This window comes from Prinia subflava, chromosome 6 (assembly GCF_021018805.1).
Source record: "Prinia subflava isolate CZ2003 ecotype Zambia chromosome 6, Cam_Psub_1.2, whole genome shotgun sequence".
Classification (NCBI taxonomy): Eukaryota; Metazoa; Chordata; class Aves; order Passeriformes; family Cisticolidae; genus Prinia; species Prinia subflava.
This window is the reverse complement of record NC_086252.1, coordinates 29090891-29113365: the sequence shown is the minus strand read 5'-3', so window position 1 is coordinate 29113365 and position 22475 is coordinate 29090891. Positions and strand designations below refer to the sequence as shown.

At 39.8% G+C, this 22475-nt stretch overlaps 1 protein-coding gene across 2 annotated transcripts in view; it reads left to right on the top strand.

The window, feature by feature from the left end:
- Positions 1–22475, top strand: part of MYLK (myosin light chain kinase) — a 203265-nt gene that overhangs the window by 8443 nt on the left and 172347 nt on the right. Inside the window, exon 1 of one of the 2 annotated variants that reach the window (XM_063400872.1) lies at positions 13020–13174. The exons of the other annotated variant lie outside the window; for it this stretch is intronic. Within the exon in view, the coding sequence (XP_063256942.1) occupies positions 13147–13174 (28 nt within the window). The 5' untranslated portion in view covers positions 13020–13146. Of the gene's footprint in view, positions 1–13019; positions 13175–22475 lie in introns of those variants that run through there. 2 annotated transcript variants of the gene reach the window in all.

Sequence of the window (22475 nt, the reverse complement as noted above, 5' to 3'; positions counted from 1 at the left end):
GAACATCCTTTGCCTTCAGAGTCTTGCGTGACAGCAAGTTCCAGAAGCTGGTAACCTGCTGGATAAACATGTCCTTTCTGTTTAAATGAGTTGGTTGCAGTGAGTACTGCCTCGTTCTAGTTTTGTAGGGTTGGGCAAACAACTGTTCTGCATTTATAGCTCATGGGTTTTTTGTTATACCTGGTTATATCCATTGCATATGCCTTCCTTCTGAACTGAGGACTTCCAGCCTTTTTAGTACCTCTGTTTCCAGCTGGTTGCCCTTTTTGACACCTTGGTAATGTCCTCCTTGGTATGTGGAGAGCAGATCACAGTACCAAACTTGTGGGAGCACTCAGGCTGTGAGGAGTGGCAGAAATGTCCTGCCTTCCTCTTTTTCTGGGGATTCCAATGAGATTGCTGACTTTTCTGGACTGCTATTGAACACTGAACCAAGGACTTCAGAGAACTGTCAAGAGTGGCTCTGGCTTCCAAGTAGGAATATTTAGAATTGATATTGCCTTGAGGAATTACTACACTAAAGCCTACCTGCCAATATTTTCCTCAGTCATTTAATTTTGTTATTGATAAACATGCTAAGTAACACCAGTCCCAGCACTGATCCCAGGAGTTGCACTGCTGATTCCTCTCCATCTTAAAAAGCCTGTGAAGCACTACTCTTTCTAATGTTCACTCTCCTACTTAAATGAATTCAGACTTGCCAGATTGTGGTTTCCAGGTTCCCTACCCAGCCCTTCCTGCAGCTGGAATTTATGCAGGCAGGATCTGTGATTCTCAAGCACAGAGACTCTCTGTAGCTCTGGCTTACATACCTTGGCTAGTGGTCCTTAAATTAATATTTGAGTTTCTTCAGAACCTGTGTGAAAATTGTTTTGTCTCAGTGCTTTATTAACATCTAGCTTCCTTGTTCAGTCTGGTATTTCCTGATTTTACTTCAGATTGGTCTGGTTCCTCTACCAGATTTGCAACAGAGAGTGTATTAGGTGTGGAAATCTCCCCAAAGGTTTCATCACTGAAGGCTGGTGTAAAGAATTCACTGAGCTTCTCTGCTACAACTGAATCATCCCCTTCTGTGCTTTATACACCTTTGTCATCCAGCAGCTGGACTGTTTTTCCTAGCTGGTTTCCTGTCCTTGATGTATTTCAAGAGCTGTTTACTAGCACGGTGATCTTTGTTTGCAGGCAATTTTTGGATTGTCTTTTAGCCCTTTTAATTTCCTGCTTACATTTTACTTGCCATGTTTTATGGGCTCCCCTGTCTTTACTTAAGCAATCCATTTTCTAAGAGCTGACCTGTGCCCTGCAATACTCTCCTAACTCTCCCTGAGGCTTCCTGCTTTTTGAACTGCTCCTTTTGAGTGTCCTCTTTCTTTTTAGTTTTTTTTCACATCCTTACATGATTCCTTTTCTTAGAATTAAATAACTGTACATGGGTTTTGTTTGGTGACCCTTATGTGAGATCTGTTCTTTGTGTTACTTAACAAGTAGCCTTTATAGTTTTCTCTGGTTTGGATGGTCCCTGTACTTAGAAATTTCTTGTCCACTGGAGAACTGTATATGGATGTAGGAAAATGATATTATATCATCCCTTTCTTTTGCAAGGGACTAGTTCTGGTAATTTCTAAACAAGCTCATGTGTTCTTGGTGTACAGCAGCTATCAGTACTGTAATACTCTGTGGAAGCTATCTATCCAACCTGAAGGGCACAAGTTTTGTATGAAACTCTGCTGATGCTAGTGGAGCTGGAGATGTTATTACATTTTGCATGCACACAGTTTGTGCAGTGGTGATGAAAACTCTGCGCTCCTGAAATCCTGGATTAAATTATATATAAATTCAAAAACTACACACTTGAAATATCCACCAAGAAGATAGCCTTGCTTTTCCAGTTTTGCAGACATGAAAAAGAAACTGAAGGAGAACACTCTGTGGTTATATGAGAAGTCTCTGTGGACATGTTTACAAGAGCTCAAGTGTGTTTATATTCATTCCTGTGCAATTACTGGAGGATTTTCCTTATTCCAAAAAGTAAGTGTACGCATTTGAAGGAGCAGTACAGGTGTTTACTCTCTACAGATGCACTTTGAAGAGCTGCTTGTACAGATGCAATCCAGCATTGAAACAAAATATGCAAACAAGTTAGAGTTGATTAATAGTGCTTGGCTAGATGAAGCTAATATTAATCAACAATACTTAGGGAGGTGAATAAATGTAGGTACTGTCTTCTCTTTGCCCTGACCATAGGATTAAAGTGTTTGTGGTTTTGTTTGATTTTTTTTTTTTTTTTTTTTTTTTACCACTGAGGCACGCCTGGTCCCCTGCTAATAGCAGAATGCCTCACATTCTGTAAATGCAAACACCTAAAATTGCAGAGTTCATCTGTTTGAGCCTTTGCTTAACCTGTGAGTGCTGGACCAATCTTGCATCAAATCTAGCTATGTGTCTGTGCTTTGTTGTTGAAACTCTTGGATTGAAGCCTACTACATTTCTTCCTGGACCAGAAAGCTGTTGGAAATGTATATGCTCTCTCTGGGTGATGACTTTACTGATGAGTTCCAGCAGTTCCCATCCTATGATGAGCTAAATAATGAAGCAGAGTTCTGTATTTCTATAGTTACTGAAAAAAATGAAAGTGAAATTGTCCAGAGCAATTTCTTCATCAAAGCTGACTGAAATAACATCTGTGGTGAAAACCTGTGCCTCATCACTTCCTTGTGACACATGCAAGGGAAATGATGTTAAGTGAAACAGTTGCTTTTCATGGAGAGAAAGTGATCTTTATGATCCAGAAGACTTCTTACAGTCCTGTATCTGACTAATCCGTTCTCTTGACTGATTTCTTATCAAGTGAAATTTCTGTGTCTGTCACGCTCTTTTGTGGTCCTTGACTTCTGTGGAGGGTTTAGTTGTGTTATTGTTCTCAGTGCCAGGCTTCAGAATGATTTTCATTGTTATCTAGAGACCTTCTTCTACTTTGCAGTTGGATTGGTAGGTTTATGTAGATACTGCAGCCAGACTTCACTTGTCTGATATTTAGGTATCAATAATTTCAACAGGATAATAATTCATTGCTTTCAATTAATTTTTTAACTGTACACTACATTCCTTAATTTGGATTATTTGCAGGATCTCTACTAGAATGTTTTGTGAGTGGTATGGTCAAATACATAGTTCTTAGTAGTTTCATCACGAGGTTTCAAAACACTTTACAAAGAAGTATCAGAGAGAAAGGAGTCTCAGAGGACTTCTCTAAAGCCTGAAAAAAGGTAAGAAAGGTGAATCTTCTGCTTTTATGTCTGACTGAGAAGTTGTCTTATCCTATCTAAAATCAGTTTATGAGGTCACTGAATAAAACTTCTGAGTGAACATACTTGCATTACCTTTAATGCAGGCTTAGCCTAGATTTAGCCTAATGTACTAGAAAAAAACCCAAAACAAACGAAAACCAAAAAAGTCACTTAGAAATACAAATGTACCCATGAGAGTGTTTAAGTATTATCAAATATTTATACTCTTAGATTTAAACTGCATGCTTCACATGCAGAATTTCTGGAGCTCACTGGAGAATTTTTTGGGGGTGAATTTTTTTTTTAGCCTAATTCACTGTGAGTCTCCAATGTGTGATTTTTTTCCCACCATACTTGAAATTTAGTATTAGTTGTATTGCTTCAACTGGATTAATTAGTGCATAAATATGAACTTAGTTAACTGGTAAGCCAAAATAACAATGTCTTACAAAATGAGAGATTCAACTTCTGAAACTGTTTTTACATTTACTTTGATGTCTTATTATCCATACCTGTTCTACTAAGTCTGCCAAGCAAGAAGACTTTTAGGTGCTTACAAAGCAGACATGAAGCTACTACAAGCTACTTTTGGGAGTTTGTAGCCTGAAAAAAATAAAGAAATAAGGATAAAAACAACCCTTTAAACTTATTCCATGGACTCCCTGTACCTCGTCCCTTCCAGATGGCAGTTATTCACTCTGTTCTTCAAATCAAATCATTTGAGTGTGGTTTATAGGAAAAATGCCCTGCAAAGTTTAATGGAGGAGAAATACTTCTGAGGAAAGCCTTGTCACTGCCTCTAAAGAGTTTTGTCCAAGATGATGAACAGCTGCTTACTTCTAATGCAGTGACGTGTCTACATATAGATAGATAGATACATGGATAGATATGTAGATAATTTTTCTGATGGGGAGCTGTACTGAAATGATAAAACAGAATATTTGTGATATGTTTGTTTCTTTAATCTCAGGGGATTTCCTGTGCTTCTGCTTTTACTCTGCTGCTTTTCAGAAGTGGTGTCATTTCATTCATATATTTGTTACACTTCCTCGTGCTTTAGAAGAAAGGCATTCTGAAATTTAGATTTCTGCAGCTTCAGTTTCCAGCCCTTAGGTTTTGGTGTGTCTCTGAGATAACTTTAGCATCTGGTACTGCTGGGTTTCCTCTGAAGTTACTGTTCTGTGTGATAACAAAACTTACAACTCTCTTAAACTGAACTTTGTATGGGTTTTGGCTATAATATGCATATATGTGTATATATATATTAATATATTTTTCCCAGTCTCCATATCATTGTCATGCCCCATTTAATTCTCTCCAGACTTTTTCAGTGTCCTTTTAAGGACAGGAGTGAGGTGGAGGACATTTTCTATTACGTGTTTGTGCGTCAAACTGAGGCGCCTTGCTCGAGCTTCGAAGTTCTCCAGAATGGTAAATTTAAACCAAACACTGGGGAACAAAATGCTAATGCTGTATGCTTTTTAAAGAAAAGAGGAGAGGAAGATGTAACTAGACCCTGGGGATCTATCTTCACTGTGCCTTATTACCACAGCTTTATCCTTTCCAGTTCCTAAAGATGCTGTCAGTATTGAACTCTAATGACCTGATTAATGCATTGGAGGGATGCCTATAGATTGTGGTATTGATATTGTTTCCAGATGGCTTCCTGGCAGGCAGATTGGCAACAAGATGTCATCTTTGTGGTGATGAGGAGGAAGAGAGTGGATTTCTTACTTTTTTATTTTAATGGAGCTTGTCTCAGCAAATAAATACCAGTCATTGGGTCAGCTGGTCTGAAAAACAGTAGCCTTGTGGTAAGCCGAATTCTGTAGATTTATTGGAGTCTATAGAGTAATACAGGAAAAGGATATGATATCTATATTGCTTGCAGAGACTTGAGAGCCCTGTAATACCTGCTCCTCCTTCAGTCAGCAGGGAGCTGTCTTTTGAAGCTGCATGTATCCTGTGCATGGGAAATCTCTGAGATAATCCCAGACGTGTTTCTTGGGGCAAATACTGGATTTCACAGGATTTAATTCAGAGACTTGAGTTCAAGCAATGAAGCAGGCAGCAGCTGTTTAAAATTCCGGAACACCACTGCTTAGAATTTTCTTTGTATATTTTATGTTTCAACCAGGCAGCACTGATCAGGCTCAGTATAGATGAGAAAGGGTTAAATTGAATTATTGACAATACCTCGTGGGTCAGACTGACTGAGCTTCCCCTTTGTAACAGCAGCACGGTGTCCTACCCACTTTTTTGACCCACAAAGACATTGCTTTTTTTTGGTGACAGTGTTTTGTTTGCATCATGGCCACATGTACAGCTGGTTCCATTTAGCCCATGAGACTGAAATGGTTTGTCAGGTAGCTCCTTATTTTTAGTGTTAAAGCAAAGATTAACCTCTAATCTCCTTTTTCTTACGCGGGGATTTCTTCCATATATCAATATATAAAGGGCAGACATGTTGGGCAGAAGAATCAGCTGGGATACTTGTGTGGAGTGTCGCAGTGGATCTGCCTTTGGACCTAGAAAAATGTTTCAGTTTCCTAAAGGGAAAAAGAGCTGGATTCAATAAACTGAAGGTCTGCTTACTTTTTTGGTGGGATTTGTAAACTGTTGCGTTTCACCATGTCTAACTCATTTTAAAACCGCTTCAACTGTCTGGAAGAGCTGCTGTGCTCTGTGCAGAGAGTATCGTCCATTTGTTTTGTGCATCACATCTTACATACAAATTTCCCTGAACTTTTTTCTTCCACCTTCATTGCATTACTGTTCCACACTGTTCCCTCATCAATGCCTGATACCGCCTATGGATGTGCCAGGGCACAATTTTCTTCTTTCTTACCTGCTGTTCTCTTTTACTGTCAGAATAGATTCAGGTGGAATGAGGAGATGTGTTTTGATGACTTCGAGACCCCACGTGCCCCCAGTGGTTTGCACAGAATGTTTTATTGGTGGTGGATGCTGTAGCTCTGAACTGTTGTTGCGCACAATTTGAAATTCGGCTTAGGGAGAGCACTGAGCTGTTGAACTTCTAGGGTTAGAGGAGAGGATGATAATAAACTGCTATAGGGATAAAAGTCTTGGCCAGAGTTTCAGGCCTTAATAACAGCTTTTGTTGGGAGGAAGCTCTGAAATTGCAGTGATTCTGAGCCAGGCCGGGCTATAAATCTGAGATGTTGGAGACAACTTGCTCATAATGTTCTCTTGGGATTTTTTTAGACACAATGTGGTTCCTATTGCAATATGGCTCCTCATTCTAAGAGGACTGGCAGCTGATTCTACTACTGCTGACATCAACAATGCTGCAAACCCGTTTTTTTCTCTTAATCAGCAAATTATTTTTCTCCTAGCCCATGAAGTAGTGGCTTCTTTTTAGACACGGGCTTCTGCACCCCATCTCTAGGCTAGTAGGGTGCTGTGTAGCAAGGAGATGCTCATGGTTTTGGCTAAATTCCTCTACTTCATTTAAATTCAGTTTGTGACCTGTCCTTCATCAGCTTCACTCCTGAGTTCTACTGTTCTTCTTTTTGCAGCCAGATCAGCAAAAACGCCATAGGAATTTGAAATGATGGATACAAGACACAACGTGAGAAAGCCAACTCCTTCTGCCATAGCTCTAACCAGCTAAATCCCTAATGCATGATTTGTGTCTTGTGTGTATCTGGCCAAATGTTTCCATGCCATAATTAATGGCAACTGCCTGGTAATCAGTTTCTAGTGGAAGGATCACTAAAGCTTTCTGTGGGAAAGCTTTTGAGGAAAAACAGGGTTCCAAATTCATTTCACCACTTAAATTGTCTTTTGAAAACCCACAGCAGCCTGAAAATACAGAAGCAACCCAAGTCTTGCTCTTTTGGATTAAAAAATGGAATTAATGTAGACAGAAAATACATATCATTGTCATTGGCTAATTTCTTCCATAGAGGAAGAAATTTGGTTCATTGCTATAGATGTTTGAGAGGGGCAGGAAATGTCTTGGCTTAGTCCATCTAAACCAAGGAAATCTGAAACAGAGATTTATGTTCCCAATGTAATTCTTAAAGCTATGGGCAGGGAGGAAGAAAAGGAAGTGTATTCAGTGGTATGAGGCTAAAGGCAAATTACCCAGATCTGCCCTCAGAAATGTAAGCACAACTTTCAGCAGTTTCAGAGAAAACTTCACTAAATAATGAGAGGAGAATGTGGTACACAGAAGTATCCAACCCCAGCACTGTCCTTGCAGTGAACGACACCCAGGTGGGTCTGTCCAGCCTTATTTACAGTGGCTGTGCCTTACAACCTCTTTCACAGTCTGATAATTAGGTAACATTAGGGCTCTTCATTTAGTGGGATGCTGCTGTCTGCTATATTGGAAATGTTCTGGTTTCTCACCTGAGGATGTTCAGTGTGCATTTTGCACCTATGACTGTTATGCCTCTGGTTATCCCATCCTCTCAGTACTCAGAATTATTTTTGTATTTTTCTATTTGCTTGTGCTGGTTTGATATCAGTTAACAGCGGCTAGCAAGAGTGGGGCTCAAACTCAAAAGAGAGATGTTTGTCATGAGAAACAAAATTAACCTGGAGGTTACGTACACATGGAAGTTAACCCAATTAGGCTGCAAAGATGCAGCTTTTGGTATGGAGCTGTGCTGTCTGTGCAAAAAGAGGTGTTATACCCATGGTCCCTGGAAATGCCCTGATTTTCACTTTTAGTGAAAAGTGACCTGTGCCAAAAAAATTAAATTAGCACAATTATTCCTAGTTCCTCACTTTATATCTCAGCTTTTGAGTTCCTGAAAATCAGCAGTGTGTTTAGTCCTCTCCTTGGTTGTACCTCCAACTTGTTCCTCAGTAAACCAAAATTAACTGTACAAAATATTACTTAAAATTCATTGCTGTGATGGTCATGTTTTACACCTCTCAAAAATTGTTAGGTGGTATATTATGAAAAAAGTAAAGAAAATAGATACACATCTGCAGTATCAACACATAAAAGCAACTATAGTTTTCTATGAGATTCCTAGAAGTTATTTCCATTTGAAATATTAACTGGGCTCCAGTGAGTATTACCCATGAATTGTGCTGTCCTGCTTCCATCAGAGAGCTTGCTCAATTAAAGACTTGAAATAATGCAGTTGAATTTATGAAGAGGAATGTTTGAGGTTTGTCCTTTCTTCCAGTTTCACCTTCTGGCAAAGCATCCTCAGACACACAGGTGCCTTGTCCCAGTGGAAGTCATAAAGAGGCTTTGAAGCTCATTTCCATAGTTAGTGGCAATTGCCTCTATATTTATAGCAGTCCCCTTGGGAACTATGACAGCCACAGCGTGTCTTAGGCTACTGTGTTGCTGTATCTTCTGCTTCCTCAGCCAGCCCAGAATACCTAAGGTAATAAAAGAATAAAATAAAATTGTTTTATAGCTCCCATTCATCTCTGCACCAAAGTTTCATGCAAACTGATATGACTCCATCTCTCCTCACACTAAAAAGTATCAGAAAATCCTCTTAAAATGTCTCTTGGAGACTCAATTTAAATTACAGCTATGGGCCATATTAAAAACTCAAAAAGGTAAATAATGGTTATCCCCTGTCTGCTGCAGGACCACTTGCAGGATGAACATTTTCTTAGTTTGCAGAAGAATTGCTCTGGTACACCAGATTTGGATGCAGTGAGGTCAAACCCAGATTTGCCTTCTTTCATTTGCATAACGTAACACTGACGCTTCCCAGCTCCCCTCCTGTTCTCTGTCCCCCAAAAGTATTCTAATATTTGGAATTTGTAAACACAGGATTTTGGATTCCATGTGCATCTGGAATTGATAAACTGTTGGTATTACAGAGATGTAACCCTTTTTACCTCTAACCTAGGAATGCTCTAAAGAGAACTTACAGGCACATCTGATGTAGATGCAGGCAGATTCTAAACAGCTAAAACCAAAATGAAAAAGTTACTGTTGAATGAGTGGAATTTTCATTGAAAACTGTGTACCCTGGGGGGCAGGAGGGGGGGAATAAGAACTATAGAATCTGTTTGGCAATAAATGCAGCCATAATATTTTTGAGCCAGGAACTGAAGAGGTGTGAGTCAAATAAAGCCTGTCAGATGGCATTAATGGGAGAGAGAACCTTTTGGAAGAGACACGATAGTGAAGGCAAAAAAACCCCACCAAGCAAAAACCTCACCCCTAACAGAATCTTGGATTAGTTGAGGTTCAGTGAATGGCTTTGTTGAAAACACAAGAAAAGAATTTAAATAGAGAAGGCCTGATAAGGTGCAGGGCATCAGAGATCTGTTTCCATAGTGACAATGTTCAAACAGAGGCCTGCAGGGACATGAATACCATTGCAGATGAACTCTATAGAGGACATCCATCTGCCAATGGGGATACTCCTGTTGCTTGTCTGAGGTTGTTCCCTATTAGCTGGATGTGGGGCAAAGGTGGTGAGGGGAAACCAAGACAAACTGTTGCCTTGACAGACCACTGCTTCCTTCCATCTCCTGATTGCTGCATTTCACATGCCCTCTCCACATATTTTTACTTTTGTAAATTTACCGTCATAATTGTTAAAAATTGCATTCAAGTGTTTAGAGAAAAGGAGTAGACACATACATCCACTGCTTGCCTACTGAAGCAAACATCAGTTTGCACCAGTGTGGGATTAAGGTATGCATGCTCCTTTAGGTCTTTGTTTATTCTCCTTTGATAAGTAGGTGCACTAATCTAAGTGAACTCCTTGTGAGGGTAAGGTGGTACGTTTCATGTTTTGTCTTCCTCTGCCCACTGGGAAATTCACCAAGCATCATCATCACCTCGTTTTCCTAATTGATGTTTTTCCCTTTGAAAAGGAAGGTCAAGCTCTGGTTAGAAAAGAGCTGTTTTATGTAATAAATACTGTGGTGTTTGCGTTCTTCCTTCCATTTTTCTTCTAAAAATTGTTATTCTGCAGATTTTTCTTAGTTAAGCATACTCTGCAAATAAGCACAAGCGCCTTAAGCTCTAGCTGTATAGAACATGTTTTAAGATTAAATGCATAGCAGTCATGACTCTGTCTAAACTATGATACATTTTCTTGAAAAACCCCACCATCTTTGACTAAAACTGCAGCGGTTCTTGGACTTGAACTTTGTTAGTATGGGCCGAATAAATAACCTAGTAAGAGAAATTTAGAGAAAAGTGGTAGAAAAGTGGTAGAAAAACTTTTTGTGGGTCTTCAGCAGCTTGACTTCATTGCATAGAAGACTGAGGCAGCATGGAAGTGCTGATTTTTATGAGGATGACCAGGTTAAGACAACTCTCACTCAGACATGAGCAGTTCATGCTTCGGATGGATCAGCTCATGCTTATCATTACCTGACTCTTGTTCTCAAAGTGTTTGAGACCATATGGAGTCATTGGAGATGCATCTAGTCTGGATCTGGTCATTAGCCTGTTTCCATCCAAGAACACAAATAGATTGAGTTGGGAATGTTGTGCACTCTTGACCTTAAGAGTTAGGGAGAATTATCTAGGGAGGAGTTTTGGCTTTAGTGAGGTAAATGTATTAAATTTTTCCCCAAAATCATTTTGTTGACCCAAAATTTTACCTTTAGTTGACCCAAAATTTTACCTTTAAAGTAACTTGAATGCATATTGCAAAATACTAACTTTCTGTATGTTGATTCAATAGCTGCTTTATGAAGACACATCCCAAAGGTACTCGGAAGCAGAGGGAAGAAAAGCAAATAACAGTGAAAGTGTAGTGTCTTGGCATGAACACACTAACTTTACACATACTATTCTAGTTAAACACTGTGTGCTTGTTTTGGTTAAGGAAACAGGCTAGTACAAACAGCCTGTAATGCCATAGGTTTGAGTATATAACTTAGACTCTGATGATGACATTAAACTTGGAAAAGAATTCATTAAAAACGGATATTTTTTCAGGAACTAATTATGTTTTGTAATGAAATCCATTTTTACATATTCCATGGGGTGTTTTTTCTCTCAGTCATAGCCCTTCTGAGTGCCAACAGAGCAGATAATAATTATTCAATTCTTCCCCTTTTCCACTCCTATATTAAAGGGGAGAAAAAAGTTTACATTACACTGAAATTTCTTATTTTATTTCCTGGGAGGATTTGAGAGCTGGGAATCACAGCCACAAGGGCAAAAGTTATTTTTCTTCAAACAGCATGGAAGAAAAATGTCACTTTTAACTAAACTCTACTTTTAATGAAATGTATTATTTTACTCTGTGCTATTGTATTTAATTCAAAATTCTGTAAATTAGTGGGAAATTGAAAATTTAACTCTTCAGTTTCACTATTTCTTTTTCAAAGAGATTTCATTGCTATGTGTATCCTACTTTGGTGATGGATTTACAAAGATTTCATGTTTAGTCTTGCTCCTGAGCTGTCAGTCAAATCACAGCCTGCAATTACTTGAAGGGGAGCTAAAACTTTGGAACAGCCAAGCTTTTCTCAGTATTGGCAGATGCAGAAATGAGGGGCAGTGTCCACAGGTTGCAGCTGGAGTGGTTCCTGGTGAAGCTTCTGAGCTTAGTGCAGCTGGGAATTGGTTGCCCAGAAATGTTGTGGCACCTCTGTCAATGGTAGTTTTGCTTCAAGCACGATTTTGGGTTAGGGATGTGTAGAGATCCTTTCCAGTTAACATTTCCTGGGACTCAGCCATTATGTTACCTGTTTATCGGTTTTCCTTCTTTCATCCTCGTCTCTGAGTAAGGGAAAGATCTTTTACAGCATCTCACAAGACTGCTGAACTCTGTTCACCAGTTCATGGAGTCATAGAATGTTTTGGGTTGGAAGGGCCCTTAAAAATCATCTCATTCCAAACTCCCTGCCATGGCCAGGGACACCTTCTACAGGGCCAGATTGCTCAAAACTTGAGTTATCAGTTTATAAATGTGGGCAGCTCATTTATTAGAAAGTTTCTGAAGCTGTCTCTACCATCCCAATTCTGCACTATTCTGGATCTCAGCAAGTAAATGGTACATTTTGATCATATTTTCATATGTGGGGTTTTTTCTGATGTGACATTCTTTTTGTTCATGGAAATTCTCATTCTCCTCAACAAAGAATTTCAGGAATTTAACCTAGAATATATTATGAAGACACCATGTAGAGAAGGAGCTTTGAAAAGTTGCATCTTGGAATGGAGGAAGATATTCAAAGTCCAGATCCTTTTGAATGTAATGTGATTTTGTTTTCAGTCCTGATCCAGATCCCTCTGTGCTTGGGTGAATGCTGGAGTTATTAAAAAGGGAAGGGTAAGAATATGAGAGCAGGGGGTAGGGGGACAGCAAGGAGGTGAACGTTGTCACTGGTAACTGCTGATACTTAAAGCGTGGTGGATCCAAGGTCCCTCAGGACTGAAGATCAGAAACGTGTTTGTGTTGCTTTGTAAGCACTAACAACAGACACAGCTCCTGGGCTAAGGAGTTTGCACTTAGAAACACAAAGGTCTCATCCTTTTATAAGTAAAAAATGAGGAGCTCTGTCCTGGAAAGATGAAGTACTTTGACAAAGGTCACTGCAGTTACTCCTTTTCACAGAAACTGATAGTGGCACAACTCACATATTCTGAGTCCAAGGCATTACTGCCAAGTCATGCTTTTCTTTCCCTAATGATTTCCAACAGTCTGGTCAACAAAACAGAGAGCTGGTTACCAGGGAGCCGGCAGAGCCCTTGCCTGTGCCATGGAGTGAGTGCGCGTGTGGATTTGCTGCACAGGATAAAACCACAGCGCTGCCCTCCAACAGCCTCTGCAAGTGTTTTTCTCTCACTTGCTGTCCAGGCAAGCAGCACTCCACCTGTGGATTTGGTACCTTAGAAGCTTCCTGAGCCCGTTGCTGTTTCAGAACCTGCTGTTGCATGTGCAGAACCCGGAAGCTCTCAGTGGGTGAGCAAAAAGCAATCTTTTCCAAGCACCCTTTGAAGCATATTTGGTTTTTAGGAGCGGATTAAAACTGGTCAGTCTCTCTGAGTTAACAATGAAGAACTAGGGAATTAGAAGTTTCTTCTAGTTCCAAAGGAATCTGTAATAATTTGGCTTGTTCTGGTTATTCAAAATGAGAAAATTATTGAAAGTCCAATCACAAGAGAGAAAAAATCATAAAAGGCAGTGAATGGTCTTGCAAAGCAAGTGTCCCACTGTAAAAGCTTGCAGCAGTGGGGATTTTTCCTTTTGTGTGGGAGTTATATTTATGTTCTCCCCTCCTGTCTGTAGTCTCCCCTTTAAGTAATATGGAAAATGTTGGTGCCAAAAAGAAGCTAGATGAAATATTGATAAATGTGGGAAATGCTTAGAACAGAGGCAAATTAGAATACAGCTGGTTTTCATCTTTTCTGTTAACTTGGGAGGTGTGTGTGTGCAAAGCATTTAGGCTACTGGTTTATACCATATATCATGCTCTTGGAGAAGGAGAAAATACAAGAGTGCTAAGAGTGAGAATCAAGCACACAGCTTTTCTTGAGATTCTCTTCATTATAGATCAACTTATAAAAAATGGAGGGAACTTTTTTGGCAGCTTTTTGTCCCACTATATGTCAAATACCTCTGAGTACTAGGGATGATGTGAGACAAGTTGATGGCATGTTTTATTCCCAACCCAAATTTCTACTTGCAAAACTTAATGGAATTAGAATGAATGTTCATCTACATGTACAGCATTGCTGAGATGTGGTACTGAGAATTGTGTCTGGGTTAACTCTAGACAGATTATCAGAAAGTATTGTAGTAATAAATACAACTAAGACTTTGAGAGCCTGTGTGCAATATGTTAATGAAGAATGTAATTTAAATTCTTATATAGATCAAGGGGGTTTGGCATTACTGTGGATTGTTCTTTCAAACTGTCAGTTCCAGGGATGGCCAAATGACAAAGATCAGAATAAACTAGAAACAATTATTCAATTATTCTGGTATTTTCATTACTTGTATCCACAGCTCTGACTATAACTCAGAAATGCTTGGTAGAACTGAGGATTCAGAGATGTGCAGAAACCCCCTAGGGGTGGAATGACATCCATAGGACCAGAGGGTAAACTACGACTCTCCAGTTTGAGAAAAAAATCTTGGTTGGAGGCCAAGGGGGTCATAAAACTAGAAATTATGTGGAGAGGGTAAACAAGGAGTAATCAGACAGCTTCATTTGAATAAAAGGAGAAGTCAGCAAAACTCAGACAACAAGCTTAAAACAAATCATCTTATATTTTTTTAAATTTTTTTTTTAATACAAGGCATGTGCAGTTGATTGTGAAACTCACTACAATAAAATGTCAAGAAGGTCAAACTGGGTTCAGGAAGAGGTTAAATTAAAAGAGGTTAAACTGAGAGACTAGGAAACATGATGGTCTGACTTCTTAAGTCCATAAACTGCTGACTGCCAAAAGCCAGGAGGGTGTATTTGGGAAAGAATTGCTGTAAGCTTGCTCTGGCTTTGTGTTCTTTCCCAAGGCAAGTGCTACTGATGGTCACTAGAGATATGATATGCATAAGAATGAGACATTGGGGCATTTTTGTGGCTCGCTTTCCAACATCTCTGGCTGTCTGACTTCATTTACAGACATGATAGTTTGGTAACGTTGCACTTAATGATCAAACTACAGCCTATAATTTATTCTCTGCTCCTTTCTTTGTACATCAAGGCTCTCAGTAGCCCTGTCTGCCAGAGCTTCATCCAGGAATTTCTCAGTTACCCATTCCATGTGGCTCCATCTATTTCATGAGAATGATTTCTTTGTGAGATGCTGATCCCAATTCTGTTTTATCTCTTCTGTAGCATCTTTGCATTCACTTCAGTTTCACTTGCTTTAATAATCTTGAAAGTCTTTTCCATTTCTGTTTATTGAAGTTATTTACTGTTATTATCCAGGTACTTTAGCTGTTGCTTCTCTACTTGGGACCCATGTTTCTCTCCAGCTAGCCTTTCTGATTGTTCACTTTAGGTTCTAAATATTCCTCCCCTGGAATAAAGGGTGGGGGGAATTTCCTGCTTTTGTCGTGGAAGGGATGGAAGTGTGGTGCTCTGGTTCATGTTTGTGAATTTGAAGGAAGTGATACTGTAAGCTGTTAGTCCTGTAAAGCTTCCTTGACAAGTGACAGACATTTCTACTTCTCATGTGCAAAATGCCTTCGAGGTGTGGCTGTTCTGGAGTCTGCTTGTTTAAATCTGTGACTGCCGTGAGTGAATTCCAGACCAATGCCAGTGTCCCATTAGTGGTGTGTTCAGCCAGTGTGCTGAGGCTGCAGGGCCGTGCACGTTTGTTTACCTCTGTAGTGCTGTGCTCACAAAGTGGGTATTTTTTTTGCTACTGTCCCAGAGACAGGGAGTGGGAACTTGGAAGTTTCCCACTGCAGTCAATAGAAAAGCAGCAAGTACTTAGGAATGAGAATTGCTTTGCTTTCTGGGATCTGGCTCACTGCCTGTGTTTGTGGTTTGTGCCACAGTCCAGCTTTCACACCCCTCTGGGGGTGCAGAGGTGACGGCTTTCCTCCCTGCCCGTGCACATTAAAATACAGCTTGCATACCGTGCACATGTATGCAACCCCAAGCAAGCAGAGAAAATGTTTGTGTCCTCCTAAGAAGGCTGTCTTGTTGTAAAATGCTGTCCTGATGAAAATGAAAGAACTGTAGGTGAACACAGGACTTTTAAACTAGTGAGATAGACTTCTCCTTCAAAAGAACTGGGTAAAATTTGAGGACTGGATAGACACCACAGTTATACTCAATTTTCTATGAGTACATTTCTAGCTTTGGGAGCTGTGGAGAGATATTTGAAGGAGAGCAGCAACTGCTGCAGCCACCTGAGTTGGCAGGCAGCCTGAAACAAGAAGCCTTGAGGTGCTGAATTCCTCTCATTCATTCAATGGATGGCTAATTCCAGTGGCACTGATACAGCTTTAAGGTGAACATTAACTGTTTCATTGGGCATCACAGCAGCTACAAAAACAGGAGAGTGTGTAATGAAGGTGGGTAGTGTTGTGTTGGGCACTCTTGTAACAGCTCAGGGTGAGCTAAACATTGGCTTCTGAGTGTCTGTGCAGCCCCAGTCTGCTCAATTAAACATTAGCTATTGATGAGCAGCAGCAAACAATGGGGGAGTATGAAGTGAATAAAAAAAAATAGGAGAAAGAGACCTTTGTCATAACATTTCATGTTTGCCTCTGGGAGGTTTCGTGTTCAGCAAATTCTTTTTCATCCTTGGCAACCATAAAGATTTTGTCTACTTGCTGGATTTCAGGTTGTTACCTGTCTGTTCTGCTGGAGAGACTGCATACACTTCCTTCCTGGTAAAGAGAAGTTTGGGATAGGGATGTGCCTGTGGTATTTTGTAACTAATGAAAGTAAAGAATAGTTTCTGTACTTCATTTGGAGTAAAACTTTAATTTGAGAGGGACAATGCTGCTGCTGTGTAACCTGACTCAGGTGTAATTGGCATTCACATTAAAAATGGCTTTGTGCTCATCTGAGTTTGAAAACATGCAGGACATTTACATGAAGTTTATTAAATTAAACCATTAATGAAGTTAATGAAATAATAAAATTATTTTAAATTATCAATTAGTTAATAAAATGAAGTTTATTAACATAAACTATTCTGAGAGGCTGAGATGCATCTAAAAATCTCCTTTCTCTTTCTCTATATCAAACATGGCTTAATTCCTCTAATTACAGATTGATATTGATATTTTTGAATTGCTGTTATGTTAAAGGATTTCAGTGTCCTAATTTGAGGAAGAGACTGATAGTCTCAAAGTTCTTAAGTCTGGAATGAGGTCAGGTGATATGAAAGTAGAAGAGGAAGGTGGTAAAGCCTTGCAAGACATTCAGCATAGTTATTTTATCTAGGAGGAAGAGCTCTTGGATTAACATGCAGGTCAGTTCTGCAGAAGCAAGGATAGACAGACATTGGAAACTGTCAGCAATATGGGAATGTTAATTCAAATATTTATAATTGGTTATAACAAAATCCTCTTAGGCTGTGTCCTTCCCTCCCTCCTTTTACAAAAGCTTCTTGAAAGCAGATTCTCCTTGTCCAAATCTATCTGGATATTAATGACATGGTAGATTTTTGCCAAGAGGCCTGGAAGCTCAAAGAGCATCTCTAGCCCAGAATCCATCTGCTGGACAACAGGATCTGAATTCTATTCACTGGGCCTTTAACAGGCCTCCAGTTACCCCAGGAGGATTGAATCACTCCAGGGTTCCCTATCCTGGGTGCCCACTGCCAAGCACTGCCCTTCTGGAATATCCTAGAGGTTTTTCCATCCCAAGGGGTCTGTGAACACAAATTCTACCTGTTGGTTAGAGACTCAAACCCACAGTGAACCAGGCAGTGCAGCTTTCTTGTGCACATGTAAAACTACATCAAGACCACTTTAAAATCTGCCTAGTTTCACACTCTGCCTTGAGTCATTCTTTTCCCCTGGGGTATCACATATACTTTCCAAATAAAGGGGCCAAATGCTGTGAAACTTATTGGAAACATTTAAATTTTTGACCTGTCCTATGTTCCACTTGTTCTTGTTTTTCTTAGACTTTCTACAATTGATAATTCCATTCAGTCTATCCCATGTTCTTCTAATCAATTCCTGCCTAGATCTTTTTCCATTTGGCTGCTCTTGCAGACTTCTGATCTTGTTGCCACATTTTCATGACTTGTGTTATAAACTTTTTAAAGGGTGGCCAGTATTTCCCAAACTTTCCATATTCCAGTGTTTGAATCTGAGGGCTGCCCAACCCCATAAGCTGATGCAGTGTCTGCTACTGCCCTGACTGGTCCTGCTGACCATGCACAGCTGAATCTTGTGCACCCCACCTCAGTGATGGCTGCACTCCAGGGCTGGGTGTAACAAGTCACATATAAAACTACAATACCTGGAAAGCAGTTTGGGACAAAAAGGACACATGGATGTGTAAGATATTAATGCAAATGTTCCTGGAGGCCTCACTGTCCCTCCAGTAAAATAGGTCTAGATATTGGCTTTGTTTCTCTGTGGCTGAATTCAGCCAAGACCATTCCTATCCAACTTCTTAAGTGGCTTGAAAACACTGAAATGAATTGCTTTAAACACTAATAAGTAATTTCTATTACTGAGAAGGGTGTATTTGCAGCCAGCATGGTACTGGTGCTGAAAGTGGATTACATTAGCCTTTTGTTTGAAATCAATTGAGTTTACAACTCCACTTCAAAGCCTTTAGAGTTTTAAAATAGAGCCAGCAGAAACTGTTTAACAAGTCAATGCTGCCCTGTGATTTTCATTGTTCTAGCTTTAGTTGTGAGAGGGAAAGACTTCATTTTCCTCTACTTTCACTTCACCCGGGGAGTGTGGTGCAGTACAATAAGCAGCCCATTCAGCTGTGCCTCACCACTGTGTGCTGGGCTTTACCTAGGCACAGATGCCTCCCTTCACATGGCACTGCAATTCCTCCTGCACAGTTTGAGTGTGCTCTTGCTTTAAAGGTTGATTTATTATTAGGTTGCAATGTCCTTCTGGACTGTTGCATTTTCAAAACTTCAGTTATGATGAAGAATCCCTTAAAAGGAATTTATGGAAGAGGGGAGCCCTGTAGACTGCACACATTAATTTCTTATGTCTTTTGTATACAGGGCAGTACAATCTTTCGATGACCCAGGGAAAACAAGAGCAGTGGTTTAAAGGATGGATGATACCCTATCATTTCAAATTTGTAGATTTTTCAGACACTGGGTGTGTTCTTGAGAATCCAACAAGCCAGGAAGGCTTAATTTAAACATCATCTACTTCTGAGGTGGGGGAAACATTTTCCTTAAAATGAGGGTTTCTGTTTAACCCTCACACAAAGGAGAGGCTTCTGTCAATATAAATTGACAGAGAGGCAGAGGATGAGTAGTATTGTTTCACCAAATGTTTGTCTTTGCTTTCTCATTTGTGACTTAAGCCGTGAGGAAGCTGAAGCAAGCGACAAGGTGCATTATACCCTAGTGAAAGGCTGCATCAGTATTGGCCTGCTTTTGGAACCTTCCTTGATCTGTGTTGTTCCAGCTCAGGAGAAAAACTTCTGTGTTTCTCAAGAAGTTGAGATTAAATGTGAAGGCTGTGGAAATAAAAACCATAGCTGTTTCCTTTTTAGGACTGAGTATAATTTGTAGTTTGAGGAGAACATTTAGGGACTGAGTTAATCAGTCTGTCAAAATTGTGACAGATTATGAAGAGCAACATGCACTAAGATTGACCCTGAGGTGTGTTTAGCATGAGGATTTTCCTGTGGCTCTACCACAGAGGGAACCCCAGACAGTTCTGGATTCTCCTCACATCTTTTCCCATGAGGACAGGAGGAAGAGGAGACATGGACTCAATGCTCTTACTACTAAAAAACCTTTTAAATGCATTGAGATGCTTCCTGTGCGTGAAATCGAATGGAAGACTGAGGTACACAGGTGGCCTGTGTATGATTCCAGTAGAGTCTGAAGCAGAGTCTTCCACAGACTCTGAACAGCTATGCACTCCTGGATCCTGATTCCTTTGAGGTAAGTTAAGGCTGATTTTGCACTTTTTTCTTTGATTAGAAATTACCTGCTTCACACTATCCTGAACGAAATACTTTAGCTCTGACAAAAGTACTATTTTCTAAAACCGTTTTACCAGAGAAATTCTCACTCACTTCACCCCATTAACATCCTGTCTTCTTCAGAGGAAGAAAAAGAGACCTTGGTTGTCATGTTCTCACACGTGGTTTCTGTGACACCTAACACAGATGTGTAACAGGAAGCCAGAAGCAAATACAAGCAAAGTTAGAGTGGTCTAACTGGCAGGGTGAAGTGCTGAAGTTTGAACAGCCCCATGGCATTTGCTGCTCAGGGCTTCCCTGTTCATATAGCAAATGCACAAAATATAGTGATGGAGCCAAACAGAATTCCATGTGTGTGGAAGTGGTAGCTTACAGATAAGGCAGTGTCTCCCTTTGTAACTGTTATTTTATAAAGCTTGCATACAAATCTGTTTCATCAGTTTCACAGTACTAGCAAAGTCAAGGAGGTTTAAATACCAAGTGAGTAAAGCTGGACTTGGAATTTTTACTCTGTTCTAGGGTGTGTAGAAATGATGATAAGACTGGAGATTGTGAGCAAAGGATAGTTATTTTTGTTTATTCCTGAAGACTTGTGCAAGGGTGGGGGAAGGTGTATAATAAACCCAGGCCTTGTGCTTAGATCTTGGAAAAACATGCTAATATCACAGAATGGCTTTGAATGAACAATAACTGATTTTTACAGATAGTTTCTTCTGTTGGAGTACAATTTGCATTTTAACACAAGCTCTTCATTATAATCACTGGTTTCCCTGTGCTGGTACAGAAAACACATCAGTGCCTTATGCTGCCAAGGACTGTGGTTTTTCAGAAGGAAGAAAAAGGCTTAATGCTATTTGTTCAACCCAGCCAGAGATCTACTGTTTATAGTCTGAAATATCATAAAATGTGTTTTCAATTACCTCGTGCATATTTTTAAAGAATTAAATTTCCATCAAAGGATTTTGTGAGCTGTTTGATCTCACTGTGTCTAAAGAGGCCAATCTGAGTGGAGATAGTTCTGTCTGAGCACATACAGCACGATTGTAACAAATGTGCCCTTTGAGGGTCTGTGACTTTAAGAGAAATCAGTTTATTAGTGAGAGAAGAGCATGGTGGGGGTCTAATTTCCAGTGTTAGCTGTAAAATAAGTACTTAAAGACTGGGTGTGCAAAGGTTCTTTGTGTAATATGGCTGACTTAAGATTTTGTTTTCTTCTGGGTTGATCTGGATATAGTATTCCATTTTCCAGACATCTTTAAGTGTGAGACACAGCCCTAACCTACTGTGAGAGCCTAGAAACAAAAAATGCAGCATTTTTGTTGCCGTGAAAAAAGACTGCTTGTGATGCCACTGTGCTCAGCTCTGTACAAGCACACAGATCCTTGGCACTGACTAAACTACTGGTAAAAAGAAGAAAAAATGAAAAATTGTATAGGTTTCTCTAGAAATAGTGTCATCTATTCCATTTCCTACTAGCTGATTGTTCTGCCTGCTAAACCAAGTTGTTTTTTCAGTGTCAGATTTTAAACAGTGTAATGATGGAATTCAGATTTCTGCTGTTCTTGCATGGAAACTGCATTAACTAAACCAGAAAAGCAAGGTAGAATATTGGGAGCCCCCAGTTTTGCTCTCTGTGCTGGTACATCTTATGCAAAGAAACACCTGGAAAAATTAGCTTAGGTCTCAAGAGTGATAATTAGTCCAGTGGATTAACAAGCTCTTGTTGCTATTTTAGCTTTGAACTGGCCTGGATAAGTCTGTAGAATACTGTACTGCCCTGATGAGGCTTATGTGAGGTGTAAGAACACCTTTCCTGTTCTGGTAAAGTAGCTGGTATGTCTCTTTTTTCAGTGCAGCTATTTGGAAATAATTCACCCAGTCAAGCATGTGTCATAACTTTTGATCTCCTCTTCCACCATCCTTTTTCTGTGGAATCCTGACATGAAAGCAGAGTATTTCCTACACATCTTCTTCTTCCTGCCACTTACTGGTCACCTTAAATCCAGGTCTTGTTTGGGCTCCACTGAACACTGAGTAGCTCTTGATATTGCTCTTCCTTTGTACCAATTTTTAGTCCTCTTAGAAAGCTGTATCTATTTGCCTTTAGTAATTAATGAATATACTTAGTACACCAAGTTAAACTGAAATTGAGACTACTTAATTATAAATGTGTGGTGGCTTTTTATCCACCTTGCTGGCATTGTAATTGTTCCTTAGGAAATTCTTGTGGTATCACATATAGATGTCAGGTACAAAATAAGCAGTAGAAGGTAAAGCTTTGAAAAGACAAAGAGCCTTTCTGTGCAGGTGTCATCCATCCTGAGGAGGAAAGAGAGAGCCAGGCACTCTGTACAGCAGCAGCACAGTTGTATCTAAACAGAAAGGGGCCTGTTTTTCCAAGGTTTCCAGTGATAGTAGAGGCAGTAACGAGATACAGGACTGTTTTCCATCTTACTTTGCCAAATAAGTTTCCATTTAGGAGTTTTGCAGTAGAAAACAGCTTTAGCAAAATCCCTTCTCTTTTTTCCCAATGAAATTGTCTTTGCCATTTTGAGGTATTTGCTACCTGTCTGTCAGCAGCATGAAGCAATGGAAGATTTGTATGAATGATGTGTGGAAAATCCCTAACTCATTCACTTGCTGTTG